The sequence below is a fragment of the Lytechinus pictus genome, chromosome 3 (assembly GCF_037042905.1).
Source record: "Lytechinus pictus isolate F3 Inbred chromosome 3, Lp3.0, whole genome shotgun sequence".
Lineage (NCBI taxonomy): Eukaryota > Metazoa > Echinodermata > Echinoidea > Temnopleuroida > Toxopneustidae > Lytechinus > Lytechinus pictus.
The window spans coordinates 17,201,863-17,223,759 of record NC_087247.1 but is presented as its reverse complement, the minus strand read 5'-3'; the positions used below and the strand labels follow the sequence as shown (position 1 = coordinate 17,223,759).

The following is a 21,897-nucleotide window of genomic DNA, read 5'->3' as shown; positions in this document are numbered from 1 at the left end:
TCAATTTGGTTCACACTTGATACAAATAACCATTGGTACTACCAAATGTGTGTTTATGAGGATGATAAGGTCAAAATATCATATTGCATATTTTATCAATCGCGATATCAGGCGAGACTTATGGTACGTGAGCCACCTTGTCTTCATTGCTTTTAAATGTATGAGTTTTCATACAGCCCAAGTGTGTCCAGTTGACAAGGTTTCTCACAATACAAGTCCCCGGGTTATAACCCACTAATACACGCCTTGTGTAAGGATTTCTTCTTTTGAATCATTGCTATCAGGGGTCGGTGGCCAGGGGGGAGGGGGGCAAGAGCCCAAAAATTCCCGGTCATATCATGGTATGAACAGGATTTTTCATGATTGTGCCCTGAGCATTAGGGCGAAGCTTCAATGCGTGATAATTAAGTACCAAAAAGAGGGGGCACAGCATGGCGCACACAACAATTAATAAGTTGCTTAATATAAGTCCCGAGCGAGAAAAAAAAACCTTTTCATGAGAATCTAATGAGATTGATTTTGACACGGTATTCAGAAAATAACATCTTACATCTTCCTTTTCGTTCATCCTTTAATTTTTGTTCTCGGTTGTAGAACTTTGGGGGTCCAGTGCTATGCGGATCGGGTCCGGGGTAACAGCGGCACCAGGATTTTTTTTTTTTGGGGGGGGGGGGGCAACGCACTAATATTTTGCCTATTTCTCAAAATCGAGCAGGATGCGCGAGCTTTTTTTTTTTTATTTAGACCCTACTGACTTGAAAAGGGACTTGTTGAGGACTAGCTGTTTGCATTGGGTCATGAAAATGATATCTCACCAAATAAATAAGGCAAGCGCAAAGCGCGAGCTGAAAATATTTGATATCCTGAGATGATAACTGGACGTTCTCAGCACTTTTTGTAATCATGAACTTGATGGCTAATTGATGCAAGCGCGTAGCGCGAACTGAAAATTTCTTATTTATGAAAATTGTGAATATGCACAGGATGTGTATCTCGCTAAAACGATTAATGAAAACTCTAATCGCGAGAAGCACATTGACTTGAACATTGTGAACAGATAATTTACGTATCTCAGTCAACAGTTACTGCGACGACATTTTGAATGTTATACAGTATACTCACCTGAAAGATTTATATGTTAGTGACAAAATTTGTTGGGAGCTAACAGTGAATGGATGAGAAAATGTTCAAAATTTAAAGAACAAAAAAGCTGTTTTGGGGCACTTTGCAGCTTTAGTAGGATGCTTATGACAACATTTACTATACATTTTTTTTTCAACTCACTGGGGGCAAATGCCCCCCGTGCCTCCCCCCTTGGTGCCGCCATTGGTCTGGGGCGGAGCCCCGAGAACCAAGTGATATTTTAAACATTGTAGATTGCCACTGTTTTATCAACTCGTCACGGTGGGTACATACACAACGCATATTGATTTCAATGCAATTGCGGATAATAAACGAAATATTTTGAGGCAGAACAAAGAAGCAAATGTAGAAAATTTGTTGAAGTCGCCAACGAGCAAAGCGAGCCAGAAAAATTTGGCCTTTTAAAATGATTTTTAAATTAAATTCTACTTATGTGATAGTAGCTTTGGAAAATTAGCCAATGTAAACATTAAGAGGCTTTTTACGGTAATATAATAGCCAGCGTAAGGCTTAACATAGGTTGGGACATAATATAGGGGATATACTAGCCCTTGGCTAAGGATTGTTTGTCCTGCATGATTGCGACCATTATTGCATAAAATTTAGCAAGCTTCTGATAGACGCTATCCACCTTTCTTCCCGTTCTTTATATTTTTCAATCCTCGATCGGCAGCCCGGTCGTGTTTTTTTTTTTTTGTTCTCTTTTTTTTCTTGTCCCTTTTCTTCATATTCTGATTTTCCAATTGCCTTATTTCCCGTTACTGTTTACCCCTTTCTCCCATTTTCCCGCCATTCTTGCCCGTGTCATTGAGTCATATATCTTTTTATTTGATATACCTCTCTTGCAAATTATGCTAATGTAATAGTATTTCAGGATATTTTGTGCTTTCTCAAATGTTCTTCTTTCATCCCTTTCCCGCTTTCCTTACATTTTCCCTAGTTATGTTCTTTCTTTCCCTTTCTTTTAATTGTTTCCCTTTCCCTTGTCCCCTTTCCTCTTTTTTTTCTGTCCCTTTCCCTTCTTTTCATTGTTTCCCTCTCTCTTTCTCCCTTTTCTCTATTTCCCGTTTTTTTTCCCGTTTTTTTTTTTCCGGTGAAATCCGCCAGATGGGGGCAGCTTGCCCCCCCCCCCCCCGCCTGTTACGCCACTGCATAAAGCCGCTATGGAACATTGAGTCATACGATGATAGCGAGGTCTGCAGACGTAGTCTGCTATGTTTTTATATGCCCGGTACATGGAAGTTTTCGATATGAACCGTCGTTCAATTTCAATTCAATGTCATCTGCAGCAGTGCAGGCACACACATTTGCACTTCAAACACTCAAATGCAGATAACATGTTTTAGTACTTATTTTTCAATACGTCATGTTCTCTGTTTTAAATATTTATTTCATCTTTCTATTTTTTTTCTTATCGATTTGGTTAGATTTATTTTGTCCCATAACTGTGTTGAAATGTCACCTATAGTATATGTTTCTAAATCATTCTTTCATTGTAGTTGATACCCGGGAGTTGATATTTATCAAACGCTCTACCCGTATTATGTTTATGTACTAGTCATAGTCGTGTGTAATTATACAGTTCTGAAAGTGGAACAAAAACGAGCTGTTGTTTGTGACGGTTTGTAAGAGGAATGAGAAATTATGATAATTTATGTGGTAAAGATCCAATTTCCAAGTGGATCAAATTAGCATATTAAAATTTCAAAATAACGACCATATACAACAAAAAAGACTGCCCAGATGCTGTAATTGTTTGCATATTCATGAATTTGAGTGTCAGTTGCGAATTCGAAAACACTTCTTGTGCTTGTTTAATTTGATTTTTAGGAAATTAGGAAATCACATGCCAATTAAATCAAATTGAATGAACTATTTGGCTCTTTAATGTTGATCTCATAGTCATAGGTCATTCAAAATCGTTTCAAATTGATAGATTATATTTGTAAATCGGGTATTATTTTGACGAAACTGGACGAAAAAAGCAATAGTAGTAATAATAATATTAAAAATGATATAAAAATAAGCTTCTCCTTTGAAAGATAGTCCTGTTTAAAGCGTTAAACGAGTCCGACGTTTGAAAAGCAGTATTCTGTACTAATTGTGCGAAACTACCGTCAAATATCCCCGCAAATGTCACTTTTTTAAAAATAAATGAAAACAGAGTAAAATATACGATATTTCCATTCATTCTCGTGTCGATCTCGACAAAAATTTCTCTGGTCTGAAGTGCAAGCAATGGACTCAAATTAGTATAACTACATGTGGTCTATAAACACGAGGTCAAACGAAATTACAGACATCTTAACGGAAGGCAAACACGTAAGTGTTGAAATACAATATGCGTTTGTGCAGTAAGAAACAAACTCACAGTACCAGCACTGTCTGGCATCACTGAACATTTTCAAAAGCTATTTATGATATCGAAAATGTGATTTGGAGTCCTTCTGTATGCATGTTAAAAGGAACATACTGGGTTTCTTCAATAGACCTATCGAAAAGGTATCAGCATTTTTCTGGTTCCAATCGCTGCAAACTTTAATTGGAGTTAAGCTGCATTAAGCAAACAGATTGAAGTCCAAAGCACAGCTCGTTCAGGATGGCTACTGCAAGTAACAGAGGTAGGTCTATAAAGTACCGTAGTATACTGTACATGTTTTGATTAGGGTTGTGTAACGAGAAAAAACCTCAACATCGTAAATATTCAAATTTAATGAAAAAAAAAATGTAATAAACATCATTTTTTTCTTATGTCCTGAGCAGGGGCTTAACTGCGGGGGGGGGGGGGCGGGACACGTGCCCCCCCCCCCCATCGGCTGGCAAAAAATGGGAAGGAGAAAAAGAGGAAGAAAGAAAGAGAAACATATTGGCGCTCGCATTGTTTTTTTTTATTGAGGCAGGTATGTATCATGATTACAAAAATCTGTTTTCAATGTCCCTTTTTTAGGTCTCAGTATCAAGAATTTTCAACTCGCGCTTTGCGCTCGCATTATTTTGTCAGTGAGATACATATCCGTTAAATGGCACAGTCCTTAAACTGTCTCTATTAGGTTAATATGCTTGGCAATTGAGCGCGCTTCACGCGCCCACAAAGAGACTCAAATCTTTTGCTGGTGCCCTCCCCCCATGCCGTGACCCACGGTACACCACTGGCCCTGAGAGAGTATCTTCTCCAAAAGAATGTGATACCATTTGAATGTACATGGATATGAAAATTCATTGTGATGTAAAATCTAATTTGTGTCAAAGGAAAACATAACTAAAATCAACATGTGCTACTTTGCCGTTGTTAACCAAATAGATAGTAAAATATTACAATTTCTAGCCGGATAGTATTTTGGAAATGACAAACGGACGCCTTCATCATTCATGATTGTATTTATATAATGTTTGTCCCATGTCCATATTTGCGCTTAAAAGGCTAGTGGGTGGGTTTGAGAGTTAGGGGGCTAGGTGTTCTGGACACCACTTAATTAGGATTTTAAAAAAGATAAGAAGAACGGAAAAGGGACACATCGTGAGGAACTAAAATGGTCGAATGGTTAGAAGTGGTACGATTCAGCGCAAGTGCCCAGATGATGCTTTTGCTATAGATAGCAAGTGTACAAGGCTCAAAGGTATTACAAATATTACAATGCTTGATATATATTCATCAGGATATTTCTGTAAAATTTATCCATAAAACCCACTGTTGGAAAATGTATGTACCCACTTACGTAAACTCTACCATCCAGCCTCTGAACTCCCCTCCTGCATCTTTGTATCTAATCTTATGAAAAGGTAACACGACATTTACTCCAGCGCAATTACTCCGGTCTTAATATCTCAGAGGGTATATGGTTAGAGTTATAGGATTGTAAAAGTGTTTTGGTTCAGAATAATGGAAAGATAAGATTTTGGGTTTATTAAGTGTGGGAGATTAGGCTTTGTGTTTGGCTTAATGAGCAGATTTTCCATCGGAACAATTTTCGCCAGAGCAAATGTCGTATTGTATTGTATTTATTTTCCGTCAATTAAAATAATAACAACGATATACTGTATATTTACAATAACAAAGAAATGATCAGTAAAAAGACGGATGGAGTGCCCTAGAATCAGCGTTGATAACAATATCCACGCACGCTGTTTCACAGAGTAGACCCTCTGTAACCTATGGACCTATGAAATTAATAAAAACCTATGAAAACAATGATAATACAAAATACTATTCTCAGGCATTTACAGTGTCAAATATTTATTCTGAAATTCTGTTTATTGTGTAATACTAGTCCTAGTGATAATTACTTTATTGTCATATTAATTATGCTTCATTATGATGATAAACTATCAAATGGGATGAGTCGAATTGGCTGCGGCAAATCTGTGTCCGACCGAAAATATTGGTCAAAATAAACTGAAGTAGATTCTAACCGACATATTGAGATGTTGAGTTATTGACCAAATTGTTCTTAGTCGAACACAATCATATTCACCTACAATTTTTTTTTATAATACTTTCTAAGAGTGTATTAATATTTTGTCTTGTATATTGCAAAGCACAGAAACAACTACTCCATTTGTTATTCGCTTGATATAACTATTATCTGTTATTATCATTATGCTATTTCAACAAGGCCTTAATTGTTAATTTTAGCATTTGACCTGGTGTGGGGCTGTCGATCTGGATGTGTGTTTTCAATTGTATTTCAGGGGGGTCAGTGAACGTTTCGCCGATGGCCGTGGGACCGACATTGAAAGAGCTAGCGGACATCTCAATCGAGCTCAACCTCGGGTTGGAAGGGGACGATGCCATACTCGAAGAATACCAGTCCGTCATCAATGATTCCGTGAAGTCGATGAACCAACTTAATGACCTGGTCGAACCCAGTCTACCGGTGAAGTACCCACGAACTCAAGGATATCGACCCAGGAAGGAAGATAACCCACATAATGCATGGTAATACGATCAAAATCTTGGACTGATAAACATGATATAAGGAGGGGCCAGTCACTGTCATTAGACGGTATGAGGGTCAGTTCCAGGATTTTTAAAGGGGGGGGGGGAATGCTGATGGGAACAAGGGCGGACATTAACCTATTCCAATTAAAAAAATAATCTACATGTCCCCACGCTCTTTGTACCGCCACTGAAAGGCGAATACCATGTTCGTAGATAGACTTTCAAAATCAGAAAATCAAAATCAACTTGAAGTTAAATTACACTTCTATCTCATAGTCTCACTCAAAATATGATAAACACGTATGCATGAATTCTTTATTATAATCAGTTGAAAGTTGACCTCTTTTACTAACATGGTGTCCACCATAATTGCCAGTGGCATCCATCATGATGGGTTTCTTGTAGAAAGATTTTCAATCAAACATGTCAAACAAAACCCAATATCGAGAATAATCAATTCGTTTTATTTTCAAACCATTCAGAACTGCATATTTGTTCTTGTGTATAATATTTTTAATTGCGTCAAAAGGCAACTTCCTTCAACAGACCACCATCAGTGCGTTCCTTGTTATCATTCTCGTTTCTATATTTCATCCAATTACTTCCTTTAAAAAGGTGTTACAGGTGCAATATCAAAGGAACCGCTGAAGGGAAGCTATCAGGAAAGCGTATCGCGATCAAGGATTCTATTGCTATAGCAGGAATTCCCATGGCGGTTGGATTCAATGGTCTTGAGGGTTTCGTTCCAGATTTTGATGCTACCGTAGTCACTTGGGTATTGGATGAAGGTATGACCTGGTGGAAGTATCGCCAAAAATATCAGACAAAAAACTAGTTAATCGAGTCAGCTGGGTGCAACAGTTATTCTAGCCATATTTGACTATTTTCTAGTGGTGTTTTACTAGGACAGAGTTATTTCTGACTAATATACTTCAGAAATTTGACTAGACATATTATCAGTTGTATCAAGCTAATATACCGATCTAGTCAATTGACTGATTTGTTTTAAGAGTGCATGAATATTAATTGATTTTTCCATCCTGTTCGAGTTTAAACCGTAGCCGCTTATAAGGCCTACCAAGGCAATTCCAAATTTCATTATTAGATTCAGGTTCAAGCTTTACCACGTTCTGGCTATAATAATATAATAATAATAATATTAATAGCGGTATATTTACCCAGGGTAGCCACTTCAGTTCCGAAAACTGCTCTCCCAGCGGTCCCTGCTATTATGTCCCCGGCTTTAGCTGGGCTGCCTAGGCGCTAAAGCATTCAAGGAATTAATCCTGCCGGGTACCCATTCACCTCACCTGGGTCGAGTGCAGCACAGTGTGGATAAATTTCTTGCTGAAGGAAAACACGCCATGGCTAGGATTCGAACCCACGACCCTCTGTAACCAGTTTGAGTTTCCCCATCCATCATGATCACCTTATGTGGCTAACTTTGAGTTTTCCCATCGTGATCACTTAATCTGGGTATCCAGTTTGAATTTTCCTATTTTTATCGCTAATTGAATTGCCTATACCCGGTTCGAGTTTTCATGTTTGGTTACTAATGTTTACTTGAATCTGTATGCCATGTGGATAGCTCCGGTGTACTTATTCTTTATCTGAACCACGCTACCCCCACCGTTTTATCAAATCATGACTAACATGAATAAATGTTACAAACTTCTAAGATTTACCACAATAGATTTGGTCACCCCGTTTAAATTTCCACAATACTCAATTTAAAAAAGCCACTTAGAAGATTCGATGAGGCGTCTAGATCTCTTTTTGACGTACCACTGAAGCTGTCATTCAATTATATTAGATTAGGTTATCTACTTTAGTGGATTCTCATTACAATTAGCACCTGGAATGTGCTCTTTTGTAACAAAACAGGAATAATACGACGGTGAGCAACACACTAATCTACAATAAATGATAACATTTTATTCCGATTTCATAAAAAAATATGGAACCCTGTTTAAGGTTCATGTATATATGCCATTCATTAGTGTTCAAGTAAAATGTCAAAATAAAAACAATCAGAGCGTCAAGTACCCGTTATAGCATAAATGACCCCTCCTTATCTTAGGTAGATGGTAAACTATATCATAGAGTGGTACTATATCATATAGATAAGAAATAACTGTATTTATATTTAGGATGCTTTCGTGCTTGTTTCCATTGTTTTAATAGGAGGCACCATACTTGGAAAATCAACATGTGAGGAATTATGCTGTTCAGCGAACAGCCATACAAGTGGAACAGGCCTCGTTACCAACCCTATTAAACCAGGTCATTGCGCCGGTGGATCTAGCTCAGGATCGGCAGTGTTAGTAAGTATGAGGGCTGGTCGTTAGGGAGTTTGAGATGCCTATAGGGGCGTCGCTATGATATTTTATTTTGGCGCGTAAGACATAGCTCTATAATGTTCTCGATGGTGCTATAACTTAAATAAAAATGATAACATTGGCCTATCATTACATAAATTAATATTCATTATTGCGAGCTAGCGAGTAAAAATAACAAAGAAGTCATTTTATCCCATGAGCATCATGTAGGCCCATCTATGCAAGAAAGAGCAGCGAGTGAGGAAAATAAGCTTTTTGTGGTAGAAATGTAATTTCTTATCGAGATACACAATGGGCCTTTAAAATTTCATCTTTTGTTACCTTGCTAACCGAATCCGTTTGCTTCTTTATCAACCATCCATCTATACACATACAGGCAAAGAATGAAGAAGAGGGGGAAAAGACAAATTTTCATTTCTTTTTCTTTCGCCTTTTCTTTCTTTCTTTCTTCATTTTTTTTTTTCTTTCTTCTTCTACTTTCATCGTTTTCCTCTTCCTCCATTTGGCCACGGTATTTGACAATTAATATGAAAATGAATACCCCAAGGTGCCTATACAAAATGATGAAGACGAAGAAGATGGTGGGGTAGTTCGGTGAGAAGAATAAGGTGGAAGAGGAAGAGAAGGATTGTGGAATTTTATTTTAACCCTCACGTAATCATCTGGGGAGCGTTTCATGAAAGGAATTGTCAGACGTTTTATCCGACAAGTACTGTTTTATCCGACAGTTACCATAGTAACAATGCTTTTCAGCCAATCTGAATCTAGGAAAGATGTCAGACAGACCTGACAACTTGTCGGACGAAAATGTTCATGAAACGCTCCCCTGATGTCGATTATATTATGTAAACAAAATCTACGTTTGCAAATCAAAAGCGGGAAGGGGTGGGGCTTACTGTGTGTTTTAAGAGAAATATGCATTTTTAGAACTTTTCGGTTCCTCAAATTATAAATATTTTAATTTGAAAGTGTCGTATAAGTTGGTGAAACGTAATTCGGTCAAATCTTGAAATTGCAAACATGACATTTGTAACCCTCAAAATATAAGAATAAATGTTAGAAGGGGGTTGTATGGGAGTAAGCAATTCAAAATGATTATATAATTACGCAGGGTTAATAATGCAATCAGATAATTTGTGTTTAGGTGTGTTATGCATGTATTGTATACAATACCCTTTTCCCCTTATCTCCTTGGAGGTTGCAATTAATGAAGTAGATATGGCGATCGGGGGTGACCAAGGTGGATCGGTTCGGATACCTTGTAGCTGGTGTGGATTGGTCGGTCTCAAACCGACTTATGGCTTAGTACCATACACAGGTGCAGTATCCGGGGAGTTTGTCTTCGATCACTTGGGACCCATGGCTAAGACGGTGAAAGATTGTGCTCTTCTTTTGGAGGTATGTTTAAGAATACCATTGTAGGGATATACCCACAGATCAAGAGGACCACTGGTCGTAATAATAAGGAAAAAAAATGTTCATTATTCATAAGCTTTACTATTTACACTGTAAAAAAATGAAGTGCTAATTTAGCACTTACAGTGCTTGTATAGTGACTGCACTACGAGTGCTGATTTTCAAGTTCAAATTTAAACTAGAAAATCAGCACTCGTAGTGCAGTCACTATACAAGCAATGTCAGTGCTAAATTAGCACTTAATTTTTACAGTGTATAAGCCTGGCTATATCATTATCAAATAGGGGGGTCGTTATTCATAATACAAAATGAGATAGATGACCCCCTTATTACGTCATGATTAGTAGCTCTTTACCCCGATAATGACAAGACATCAGAGACAATTTTTCCTTTATTACTACTCACCCTCTTCTCTTATAATATGTCTAGCATCCTCCCCTTCATTCCCATTATGAATATCAGTTCTTACAAAATAATGACACTGAATGAATAGGCTTAGTATATTTACCGACGTTTCTTCGGCTGTTTTAAATAACGATACCGATTTCGGATTAAGCCTTATTATAAAGCAGTCCTTGTGAACAATGACCATTCTGATATTACGAATAATGACACTCTCTTTGTTTAGTGAGTAAATGAATTTCATTTCATTTAATATCATTAATTGATTTAGTTCTGATCTTGAAAGGTCGTACAAGAAAGAAAATGACACATCATGTTGATCTGATGACAAGTTATGATGGCTATCGAGAGCTCCGTACGCATGATCATCATCGTCATCATTTTATTTTTCATGTCATTGTTGGAATATCGAATCTTTATGTTTTAATCCCATTTAAAGCTTTCAGGCAGTAAAAAATGATCGTTTTTTTTCTGTTACAATGTATTATAAATGTATAATTGTATTTGATTTCGTTTTGACTGTGTTTTAGATGTCATCTATGTTCTGATGTTCATTTGAAAACGTTTGGAAGTATAGGCAAAAGCGCAAATCAAATCTTAGGAAGTTCGTTTTTATCCGTGTATTATATCCTATACCTTATTGGATAGGTATACATGATTAAAGGAAATTGGTAGTAAATTCGTCTAACATTCAAATTACCTTTCCAACTATTGGTGATATCATTATAATAAATGCAAACCTTATATCAGGCATGGACCTGCGACTGCGGCGGCGTCGTCGTCAACATTAAAATCTATAACTTTACATGTATACATACGCATTTATGAAATCAGGAGACCGCCATTTTGAGCGGTTATTGATGGCGGCCTCAAAATACCATGTTTATAGTCCAAATAAGGTCTCTCTTTCTCTCTGTTTCTGTCGATATGAGAGCATAGAAAGTGATAGAGGTAAAGAAAAAACAACATTTATTAATTTTATTCTAACGGTAATCATCGTCTTCACTTCCCTCATAGGTAATATCTGGATATGATAATGGAAACGATGCTAGACAACCACGTGATCTGAAGATACAATCTTATTCTCAAAAGGTAAAATAATATTTTGATTCACAATTTGTTTTTATTTCATACAACTCTTAATAGTATAAAGAAATGAAAAGAAGCCATATGGATACTGGGAGCATTTCTATTAGAGGGCGAGCTTCTTAGAGTGTTTTTTCATGAATGAAAACAAAATATTTGCCCTTGCTTACGGTACGGCAACCTGATATTTATTATTTTATCATTTGTGCATGCCCTATTTGGAAAACTGTAGGATGCAATTAAAATAAATTGATAATTTTCAATGGCAAGACTGGGATATGACCAGCCTGATTAGTGTAGATGTCGGATAGCAATTACATAAGCAATTTATTCTTACCCATCCCTATGTTCAGCTGGAGGATATAGATCTTGCATCGATCCGAATAGCCGTCTTAAAAGAAGGTTTTGATCATCCTGTATCCGATCCGGAAGTTGACAACCTAATTCGTGAAACCATCAGTGGATTTGCATCATCAACTGAGGCTCATGTTCAAGAAGTTTCGATTCCTTTGCACAAATCAAGTAATATTTTATTCATTACCATTGCTGGATTAAAGGGAAGTGTGATACAATGTGTCATTGTTTCTCTCATATATACAGAAACATAATTATTCCTTAAAGAATTTAAATCGAAGATTTATCTATTTTTTCACAGTGCACTCGTCACAAGCTTTGCTCCTGAGTTGCTACTTCCAGTTTGTTGTATCTTTTAGAAAATGTATTTAATGCTTTTACATTTGGAAATGAATGTTGCATTGATCATAACTTAAAAGGTAACTCCAGACTCAATATAATGATGTATGAATAAAATCCTTTATCACATATGCATTTAGTCTAAAAAGAAAGTTTGCAAAATCCCCAATAAATTTCAAAATTGTTGGGAAAGATATTTCAATCAACCCTAGACCTAAATCGTTATGAAATGAAAAAAACAAACAACAACAGTATTTCATATTTTAAAACTTCTGCGTAATAAAGCATTTATATATAATTGCCGAAAATTTCATCGAAATCGGATAACAAATAACAAAGTTATTGAATTTTAAAGTTTAACAATATATTGTGAAAACAGTCGTCATGAATATTCGTTAGGTGGGCTGATAATGTCACATCCCCACTTGTTCTTTTGTATTTTATTATATGAAATTAGGTTTATTCAATTTGTTTTCCTCCAAGAACTAGACAAATTGGATTGACAACTGATTTAGTGCATTAGATATTTATTGCTGCAACTTATTTCAATATAAGGGAGACATATTATTCACACAAGTATGAAATAATGAAAATATCATGACTTTATGTAATAACATGAGAAAACGGAAAGTGGGGATGTGACATCATCCGCCCACCTAATGAATATTCATGACAACTGTTTTCACAAAATATTGCTTAACTTTAAGCTTTAATAACTTCATTATTTGTTATCCGATTTTGATGAAATTTTCGGCATTTTGCTCAGTGAATTCTACATCATGTATTAAGATATAAATATTTTCAGCCCGGACCATCCTTTTAAGCAGAGAGGTAACCTCTGTATTTTTCTTGCGTATAGAAAAAAAAAAAAAAAAAAAAAACTGTTTTGCCTATATTCAATATCCTGGGACCTTTTAAGATAGCTTCCATTTGGAACGTATTTCAACCTTGTTGAATACTCCATTTTTCTTGATATATTAACCATTCTGTAAATAAACATAAATGTATTTAAAAGTCCCCTTAGAGTGTTTAGTCGTACGTATACTCAATGAGATATGTCGTTGTGTTGCAGGTACGTCCTTTGGCAGTGTGATTGGACGCATTGGTGAGGTGGACACAGTCTTTAACACTGCTGGTATGTCATGTACACTGTAACAATTCAGGTTCTCTCTGGAGAAGAGTATATAAAAATGAGTCAGATTGAAGTAAAATATTACCAGGGGTGTTAACAAATAGACCCAATTACTATTCATGAACAAATAGACCCAATTACTATTCATGATTGATTAGAAATTTGTTTACTAGTTTGGACAATGTGGTCACGTTTTGGGTTACAATATTGTATAACCATTTCATGCCGTACAATCTAGTTATAGACTACGGGATCACATGAACACAAATATGATATTGACTAAAGACTCGTTATATAATTACATAAATATTGCTCTTTAAATAAACTAAGTTGATATGGCTACATTCATAAAAATTTCATTTTTGTTAAGTCGGGTTTCCTTATACTTTCAAACCTAAGTACCACTTTTCGTCTACTGTGCTACCTCAGGTAGTATTTTTGTATTTTTTGTTGTTGATTTTTTTAACAGATAAATGGTATGGGTAGCAACAATTTCGTTATATTTTTAATACATTGCTTATTTTGTTCCCAATTTTTATTTGAGTGTTGTTTTCTGTTTTCAGGTTCTGGGCTAAGCCACACCGGATACTATCCGTCAAATATGATGAGGGATGTTGGAGCCCGACTCAAAAAGAACGCAAAAGACCTTCATCCTTATAACAAAGTATGAAGAAATGCATTAAAAGGACAAAATTTTATGGAAAAAAAATTGTGGCCATTCCTTTTGCAAATCTTGTTTCCACTCCTTTCTTCTTTCTCTCTCTCTCTCGATTTTCTCATATGGAATTACTACAAACATGAATAAATAAGGCACAATAAAAATATTAGACGCGAATGATATTAAGGATGATCATGATAAAAAACTACTACTACTACTACTACTACTACTACTACTACTACTACTACTACTACTACTACTACTACTACTACTACTACTACTACTACTACTACTACTACTACTACTACTACTACTTCTACTACTACTGCTACTGCTGCCGCTACTACTAATACTACTACTACTACTACTCCTATATACTGCTGCCGCTACTACTACTACTACTACTACTACTACTGCTACTACTACTACTACTACTACCACCACCACCACCACCACTACTAATAATAATAATAATAATTATAAAACAATAATGATAATAGTAATAATAAAAATTGTAATAAAAATAAAAAATAATGATAATGAAATATTACCTTTTAAAAGTATATATCAAGAATATGATTTTTCTTCTCTCACAAATCAAACAGGCCCAGCTGCTGCATGGTGCATTTTTAAAAAAGAAATACTGCTATATGTACGGCAAGGCTCAGAATCTGATGAGACAGCTTGAAAGGGATTTTGACCATGTCTTGGCAGAATACGACGTGGTTGCCATGCCAACAGTCCCCTTCACAGCTCCACCAATGGTGAAAAGTGATGCGTCAATCAAAGGTGAGATCAGACTTTTCAATAATACAACAAGAACAACAAAAATAAAGATGTTCGTCATATTGACATAAAAACATTTCAAATGATTGAATTTTTCGTTCTTTTTTTTGTGTGGGGGTGGGGGCTATTCCATCCTAAGGGTAAGTGTCTCTACAACGTGATGTTTAGCTTCGCGAGGAATGTTTAGATGGAAAGTAAAAACAAAATAAATCATAATGAGAAGAACAAAGCATGCACGCTTATTTTTAAAAAGTTCACTAAGTAAATTAATAGGATGCGTTTTCCCGTAGACGTATTCTGACTTATCCTGTAATACAGTTCGAAGCCAATTGGGCTTGTTCGATAATTTTCTGGTAGGGCACTAAAGGCGGCAAGGCATCCCCCAACATGGAAGGGGCGAACCTATCCCACGCAGAATGAACTTGATGGATACTTTTGGTGCCCCCATAATGTCCCATTATTTCTCATTCCTCCGCCATTCTTTTACCCCTCAACAATCGGATCACCCCATGTTCTCACTTGTGGTAAGGTTAGGACACTGGCGGATCCAGGGGGGGGGGGGCAAAGCCGGCCCGTGCCCCCTCTTTAAAAGTAAAGGCCTTTTTTTTTTGCTTGTCAAAAATTTCCTCGGAAAAATGTATCCCCCCTTGGAAAATCCTGGATCCGCCCCTGGGATAAGGTGCGTAATAACACTAGATCAACAGTTGCAAACCTTTAAAAAAGTCACCATGCGTATCACTAATAATTTCAAGCTATATTTTTAACCAACTAATATTGGAACACTTCGTCCAATGCTCCCCTTGCTTGGAACATTGGAACACACACTCCCCTATTCTGTATTGGAACGTGTTTTGTTTTTGTCTTTCAAATCTTGTTAGAAAGGGGGAGGGGTCTTATACAAAGTGTTTGTTAAGATAGTGTTCCGTAAATCGTCACAAGATAAATCTTAGTTTCCTAGTTTTGATGGACGAAACTTCCCCAAGCAGGGTAGGGTAGATTATCCTTTGATAAAAAAATATTACTATTTTTTTTTATTTATGATCATATGCATAGCCCAAATGATATCATAATAATAAGCAAGCAAATAGACGAACCCTGTCTCTTACCAAGAACAGGGTCAATGTCTGTGTTCCTGGAATGGCGGCTTTAAAGGAATGATACAAAGTATGGTAAACATTCCATCTGCTGCCTGGCATAGCGTCATGAACCAACAATTTTGAGGGTCCCACATTATGGCAGGTGGAATTAAAATTCTAAAAAGATGCGGAGAATGAAGCGAGCGAGCAAAAAATGAACTTTTAATACAATTTTTTTTTTAAATACATTTTAGAAAAACTATAATATATTCACCATTTCCCTTTCCTTTTCTCCTTTTTTTTTTCTTGGTCATGAAACTTTGTGGGGCATTGGCTCACCCAAGTCCTTCTCTCCCAATCTGTACTCCGGTATTTTCTGAAACCTATATACCCATGATATAAATCATATACACTGGCGGATCCAGGGGGGGGGGGCAAAGCCGGCCCGTGCTCCATCCCCCTTTTTAGAGGCACAATTAAAATTTGTAATGTAACAATGCCGTTAAAACAGAAGTGTGCCTCCTTTTTGAAAGTGAATACCTTTTTTTTGCTTTCAATTTTTTTTCGAGGAAGAAATACCGTTAATTTTGGGTTAAGAAGCTTTTTTTTCTATCTCTCTCTCTCTCTCCCCCCCCCCCTTGGAAAATCCTGGATCCGCCCCTGATCATAAACTACAGTCATACCAACTGAACAAACTTCAAACCAATCAGTGGTATTTTCACGGGCTTTTAACGTAATATACCTTGTCAGTGTGAATGTGTAACATTTCGTGTGAGGATGTGACGGTTTGCAGAGTTGCCTCTAGTAATACCTATACTGTTCCCTTTTATGATATGTCTACAGAAATTGTCAGATTTGGCTCCAACATTGGAGGAAATCTTAAATCTGGAAATTTGACTGGTCATCCGTCTATCACCATCAACGCAGGGACAGTCGGGGGACTACCGGTTGGGCTTCTGCTGACTGGGAAGAAATTTGACGAACTTAGACTCTTACAAATAGCACACGCCTTTGAGAAGTTTATCAATGGTACCACCAAGTAGCGTATATATCCATCCTGTCCATGGTTACGATGCTTAGAATGTCCCGTTGAGTAGGTCTAAATCTAAGCCAACTCTAAAAATTGAGTTCGCGCTTCGCGCTCGTTTTCAATGTTCTTTAATAAAACGTAATTAATAACTTTAACTATTCACTTTCATACCTGAATACCAGAAGTGTTCAGCTCGGACTTCGCACCGTCGTCACTTGTTTAGTTTGATAACTATCCTTTTCATGATTACAAAACCTGATTAAAATGTTTAGTTTTCTACAGGTCGGAATAACAAACCAAGTGCTTTGTGTTCGCATTATTTGATGGTGAAATATGTATCTTCTTCATGTCCTTGTCACTGCAAACAGTCTTATTGGGTCCCTTTCCTTTTCTCCTTTTTTTCTTGGTCATGAAACTTTGTAGGGCCTTGGCTCACCCCAGACCAGAATATAATTCAGCTCGCGCTTCGCGCTTGCATTATATTTGGGGTTAGATACGTATCATAATTATGCATTATTACATACAAAAAATGCTCAGAAAGTTCAATTTTCAGTTCTAAATAGATGAAATACCGAAATGGTGTTTATTCATGACTATCCACCCCAAAAATACAACAACAGCAATCTGCTTTTAGCGACCGGTCGGGGAAAATGTGGATGCAAATATCCCCCCTTCGGTGAAAGCTGGACCACCCCCTGCAAAGTATTCACAGATGTATGTCTGCAGGGAGTCTGTGTATGGAGAAAGATGGAGAGAAGTTCACCAACGAATTACTTTTAATTCAAGGAAAGTGGTTTCTTTGCATGTCTGTGCTGGGGACTTACCATAGAGCATTTTTCTTTGTAATTGTAACACAATGAAAAGTATTTCATACAAACTTTAGGAGTTGATAGTATGATACGAAGCTATCCACATACATGTATCTTCTATAATTTTATATTTAATGGTAGGCTTTATAAAATTATTAATGGTTTTTAATGGAATATGCGGTCAAAATTCATTTTCAAATCTATTTATTTGCTTGAATTGTTCTGTTGTTTCTTTTTAATATGTTCTCTTTAGCTTTGAATATTCTTTCTTCAACCAAAAACATTTTTTTTTCAACCGAAGTATGGGAGAGCGTGTATTTTTTTTCTCAAATCCTTTTCTTGTGTGCTACAAAGGTTATGGTGCCTTTTGAACAGTGCCATACAGATGGGCGGGGGCTCGGGGATGCTCTCCCCCCCCCCCCCCGAATTTAAAAAAATCATGACCAAGAAAAAAAAGTGGAAAGGAAATAAAAGGAAAGATAGAAAGTAAAATATATTATTTTCTGAATATTATGTCAAAATCTATCACAAAATTTGATATTGTTATGAAAAAGTGGGAATATTTGCGTGCTCGCTTCGCTCGCTCACAATTGTTTAATACATTTTACCCGATCTGCCATATCTTGCTCCTTCAAAATTGACTTAATACACCATTGCCATTGAAAGACATGAATCCCTTCCTGTTTGTCCTGTCAAGCATATAATTAAACTTATTGGTCAAGGAATCAATAACCCCTTGAAAAATTGATTCATAACTTTTAAAGGTACCATAACATAATTTGTTTCACATAATGAAAGGATTTGAATAATTATAAGTTTTCCCAATTAATAACGCAAATCTTCTTGTTTGGGTTGACAAAAAGTCTTCTTTTCTTACTTATGAAGGAAAATTTAAGGTTAAAAAAAGTTTAAATGAAAAAAAATAATAATTCAAGTACATAAATAAATTTGTAAATAAAATTTGACAGCATAATTCGAAAACTATGGCACAGCTCATGAAAAGGTTAAGAGGAAGTCTGCTGATTCGCAAGAAGTCTGATCACCAGATTACTCATATTCTGCCATTCTGGCGCAAGCCTCTTTTTGAACCCCCGACAAAAACGTCCCGTGTTCGCTCAAGCATGAACAAAATTTCAAAGATAAGATTTCAGAGCATCTATTAACATCAAAATATAGATATCTTTATTTGAAACAAATTTTTTATGGACTTTTCAAAACTGTCCCGTTTTTTTATACGCACTGTAGATCCCAGCAGAAGCTGTGTGTATAAGAAAAAGATTCTGACTATTCATCTTTTCAAAGGAAACAAAGTGTGGATCAAACGTTTTTGTTTACTATCAAGCATCTCAAGTAAATACTAAATCTAATACCTTGGTCACATTTGCTCTACGGCGGCCGTATACGGCGAGTCAAAAACAGTCGTTTTATTCATTTTCATTCAAACCACCTATATGTAGCTGGTACCAAAAAAAATGTTGAAACGGCTGTTTTCGACTCGCCGTACGGCCGCCGTAGAACAAATGTGACCAAGGTATAAAGCATTTAAAGCAGTAATCATGGGACTATCATCAAGCAATCATAATCTGTCAACTTCTTTTGAAAATAAAAGTGTAATGGGAGATAAATAAGTTCCTGACCAGATGTTCTTTTTTGTTTGAGCCAAAGAGCTTCAACCTATTTCCTTTGAAGCCATTTTGATGCTGTACATGGATAAAACTAAAGTGAATCGTTTTAAGTGGATAACTCGATTTCTGTAAAATAATTTTGCAACTTAAGCTTTCCTGCTTTTAAGTTCTGCAGACTTATCTATATAAAATGTGCTTACTGGAGACATCTTATCTTTCGTCCGGTCAAAATTGATCATTATTTTGTGAATTATGTTGTCGTTGGAGATGAAACGAACACTTTCAGAGATAGGCTTGAGGTGGGGATTTAAAGGTCCTTTCAAAGGAATATTCCATCTTGATTGTCTTTTATAGCGATCACTTGCTTACAGGGGGGGGGGCTCTTGAGCACCCTGGTCTCCAAGCCTTGCATGCTTTATTAGGCTAAAATGCTTGGTAATTGCTCATAAATAGGAGACGAGAGGTCGACCGGTGATATGAAGAAAATGATAATATTCGAGGAGGTTACAAAGCACAATTTGCATTAAATTCTGATTATTGACCCATATAAATATATCACCCTGCGGGAAGCCAACGATATGATTTGTCTGTCAAAAAAAATCATCATATTTTCCGAAAGATTCAAAGTATAGGGGAAATGCTGCATTGTATAAGACATGTCATAAGCCATTGGTGCAACTACGGGGGAAGGGGGACACGTGCCCCCCCCCCATCGGTTGGCCAAAAAAAATAGGGGAAAGGGAGAGGAAGAGGGTGAAGCAAGAGAATCATAGTTGGAAAAGGGAATACTACTTTTTTTTTTCAGAATTTGATGAAACATAATTAGCTTAGGGCGTATGTGTTCACTCTTCCCGGTGTAAGCATTGACTTTTTAACATAATCACCGTCCAAGAGGAGTAGGTTGCTCTTAAAACATTCCCCTTCCAACTCAATGTATAACAAATATTCAATTCAAGAAAATAATTTGTTTTCATGATTACTTAAGGGGCTTAAAATATCCCCCTTTTATGTCTGAATATAAACTCTGTGCTCAAGATTGTTGCTTTGGTGCGTTTGTTTAATGATGAGATACGTATGCTCTTCATGTATTCCTAAAAATAATCCAGAAAGTGTAAATTTTCAGAATTGCGCTAAAATTATTTGATTAGTAATATAAAATACACCTCATTAATTCCTAAACACAGTCAATAAATGTGCCCTTTTTTCAATTCTGAATATATACAAATTCCAGCTTGTGCTTCGCGCTCGCAATATTTGATTTGTGAGATACCTCTCCTGCTTATGGTTATACAGTGCTTAGAATTTTCCTTTTGTTATGTCTCAAACTAAAGAAAAATCAGCTTGAGCTTCGCGCTCGCAATATTTGATCAGTTAGATACCTCTCTTGTTTATGATTACCAATTCTGAATACAAAAAATCTAACTCGCGCTTCGCGCTCGCAATATTAGTGAGATACCTCTCTTGTTCATGATTACAGTGCTTATGATTTTCTTGTTTTTAGGTCTCAAACTGAACAAAAATGAGCTTGCACGCAATATTATAATTATTTAGATATGTATCAACTTCATCGCAACCCTTCATGTCAATCAGTGCTTAAACGTTCCATTTTGGGGTATATATATATATATATATATATATATATATATATATATATATATATATAAATCTGCTCGCGCTTCACGCTCGCATTGCTTATTTAGTGAAATATGTGACACGATCACATAAAATAGTACGTAGAATGAAGTATTTTTAGATCTGAAAAGAAAATTTTCCAGCTTGCGCTTCGCGCTCGCTCATTTCATTAGTTGGATACGTATATAGGCCCTATTGCTCTTCGTAAAATTCCTCCTAACTTTTCTTAAAATGTTTCTTTTTCAGGATACTGAAAAAAATATTAAGCGCGCTTCGTAACAATCTTTGATCGTGCCCCGTAATGACGTTTCCCACAGTACGCCACTGTGAGAAGGGGTGCCACGGCCATGTATGCGAGTTGGCTCCGGTACTAAATCTTTTCTAAATTTTAACTATTTCTAATACTTCGCCCTTTCACTCCTACCCCCTCCCCTTCTCTCTCCCTCTCGCTCTCTTCCTCTCGCCCCCTCTCTTCTAGTTCTATCTTTCAAAATACCACACTCTTATTGTATGTGCACTATCACATTCAAGCTGTACATAGAGGACAGTTAGACTGCATACTTAATTAATCACATGAGATGACCACAGATGGAGAATAAAATACGAATGTCCAAGTGGAGTAAAATGGGATCGACCCAAAAGTGGTAGGTACATTCTACTCGTGAAACAGTTCAAAAAGGGGGCGTTCGAACAAGGGTATCGTGAATATGGTCTTTTGGAAATATGAACATTTTGGTGAATGTGGATCTGGAAAAGATGAATTTTTATAAGGATGCTTCTGATTTTTCTTAAGTTTAAATATCCTTCAAGGGAACTCAGTTTAAGATTCGAAATTACAGCAGCGATTTGTTTTTTGTTAGAAAAGTCAGAAAGGTGAGATTCTCATGAAGATGTACAGAAAACACACACCATACAAACACACCCACCCATGACATCAGGTTAGTGTTTCATTAAGAGTTTGTTTGGTGAGTTCTACTGACTAATTTACTCCCAGTCAATCAGATACATGATTTCCAGCCGATTATATCATTAAATTTGTCAATGAAAATCACGAACAAAGAGTTTCATGAATCACACAGGGTTCTAATGTATGCAGTCGCTCGCTAAACGGCAATAGCCAATCAGGTTTAT

At 36.5% G+C, this 21,897-nt stretch overlaps 1 protein-coding gene across 3 annotated transcripts; it reads left to right on the top strand.

Annotated features, from left to right (window-relative positions):
• The first annotated feature begins 3,394 nt into the window (after window positions 1-3,394).
• LOC129256499 (amidase-like) lies at window positions 3,395-19,131 on the top strand. Of its 3 annotated transcripts, none has more exons than XM_064096521.1 (12): window positions 3,395-3,764; window positions 5,833-6,079; window positions 6,698-6,870; window positions 8,267-8,406; window positions 9,619-9,819; window positions 11,257-11,331; window positions 11,679-11,847; window positions 13,091-13,153; window positions 13,714-13,814; window positions 14,414-14,597; window positions 16,514-18,850; window positions 19,025-19,131. In XM_064096521.1, the coding sequence occupies exons 1-11, from the start codon at window positions 3,743-3,745 to the stop codon at window positions 16,711-16,713; spliced, it is 1,575 nt and encodes a 524-aa protein (XP_063952591.1). In that variant the 5' UTR covers window positions 3,395-3,742; the 3' UTR covers window positions 16,714-18,850; window positions 19,025-19,131. The 3 variants fall into 3 exon arrangements, with proteins under 3 accessions (XP_063952591.1, XP_054750659.2, XP_063952592.1); XM_054894684.2 differs by having other exon boundaries at window positions 16,514-18,859; XM_064096522.1 differs by having other exon boundaries at window positions 16,514-18,883; window positions 19,041-19,131.
• The last annotated feature ends 2,766 nt before the right edge of the window (window positions 19,132-21,897 follow it).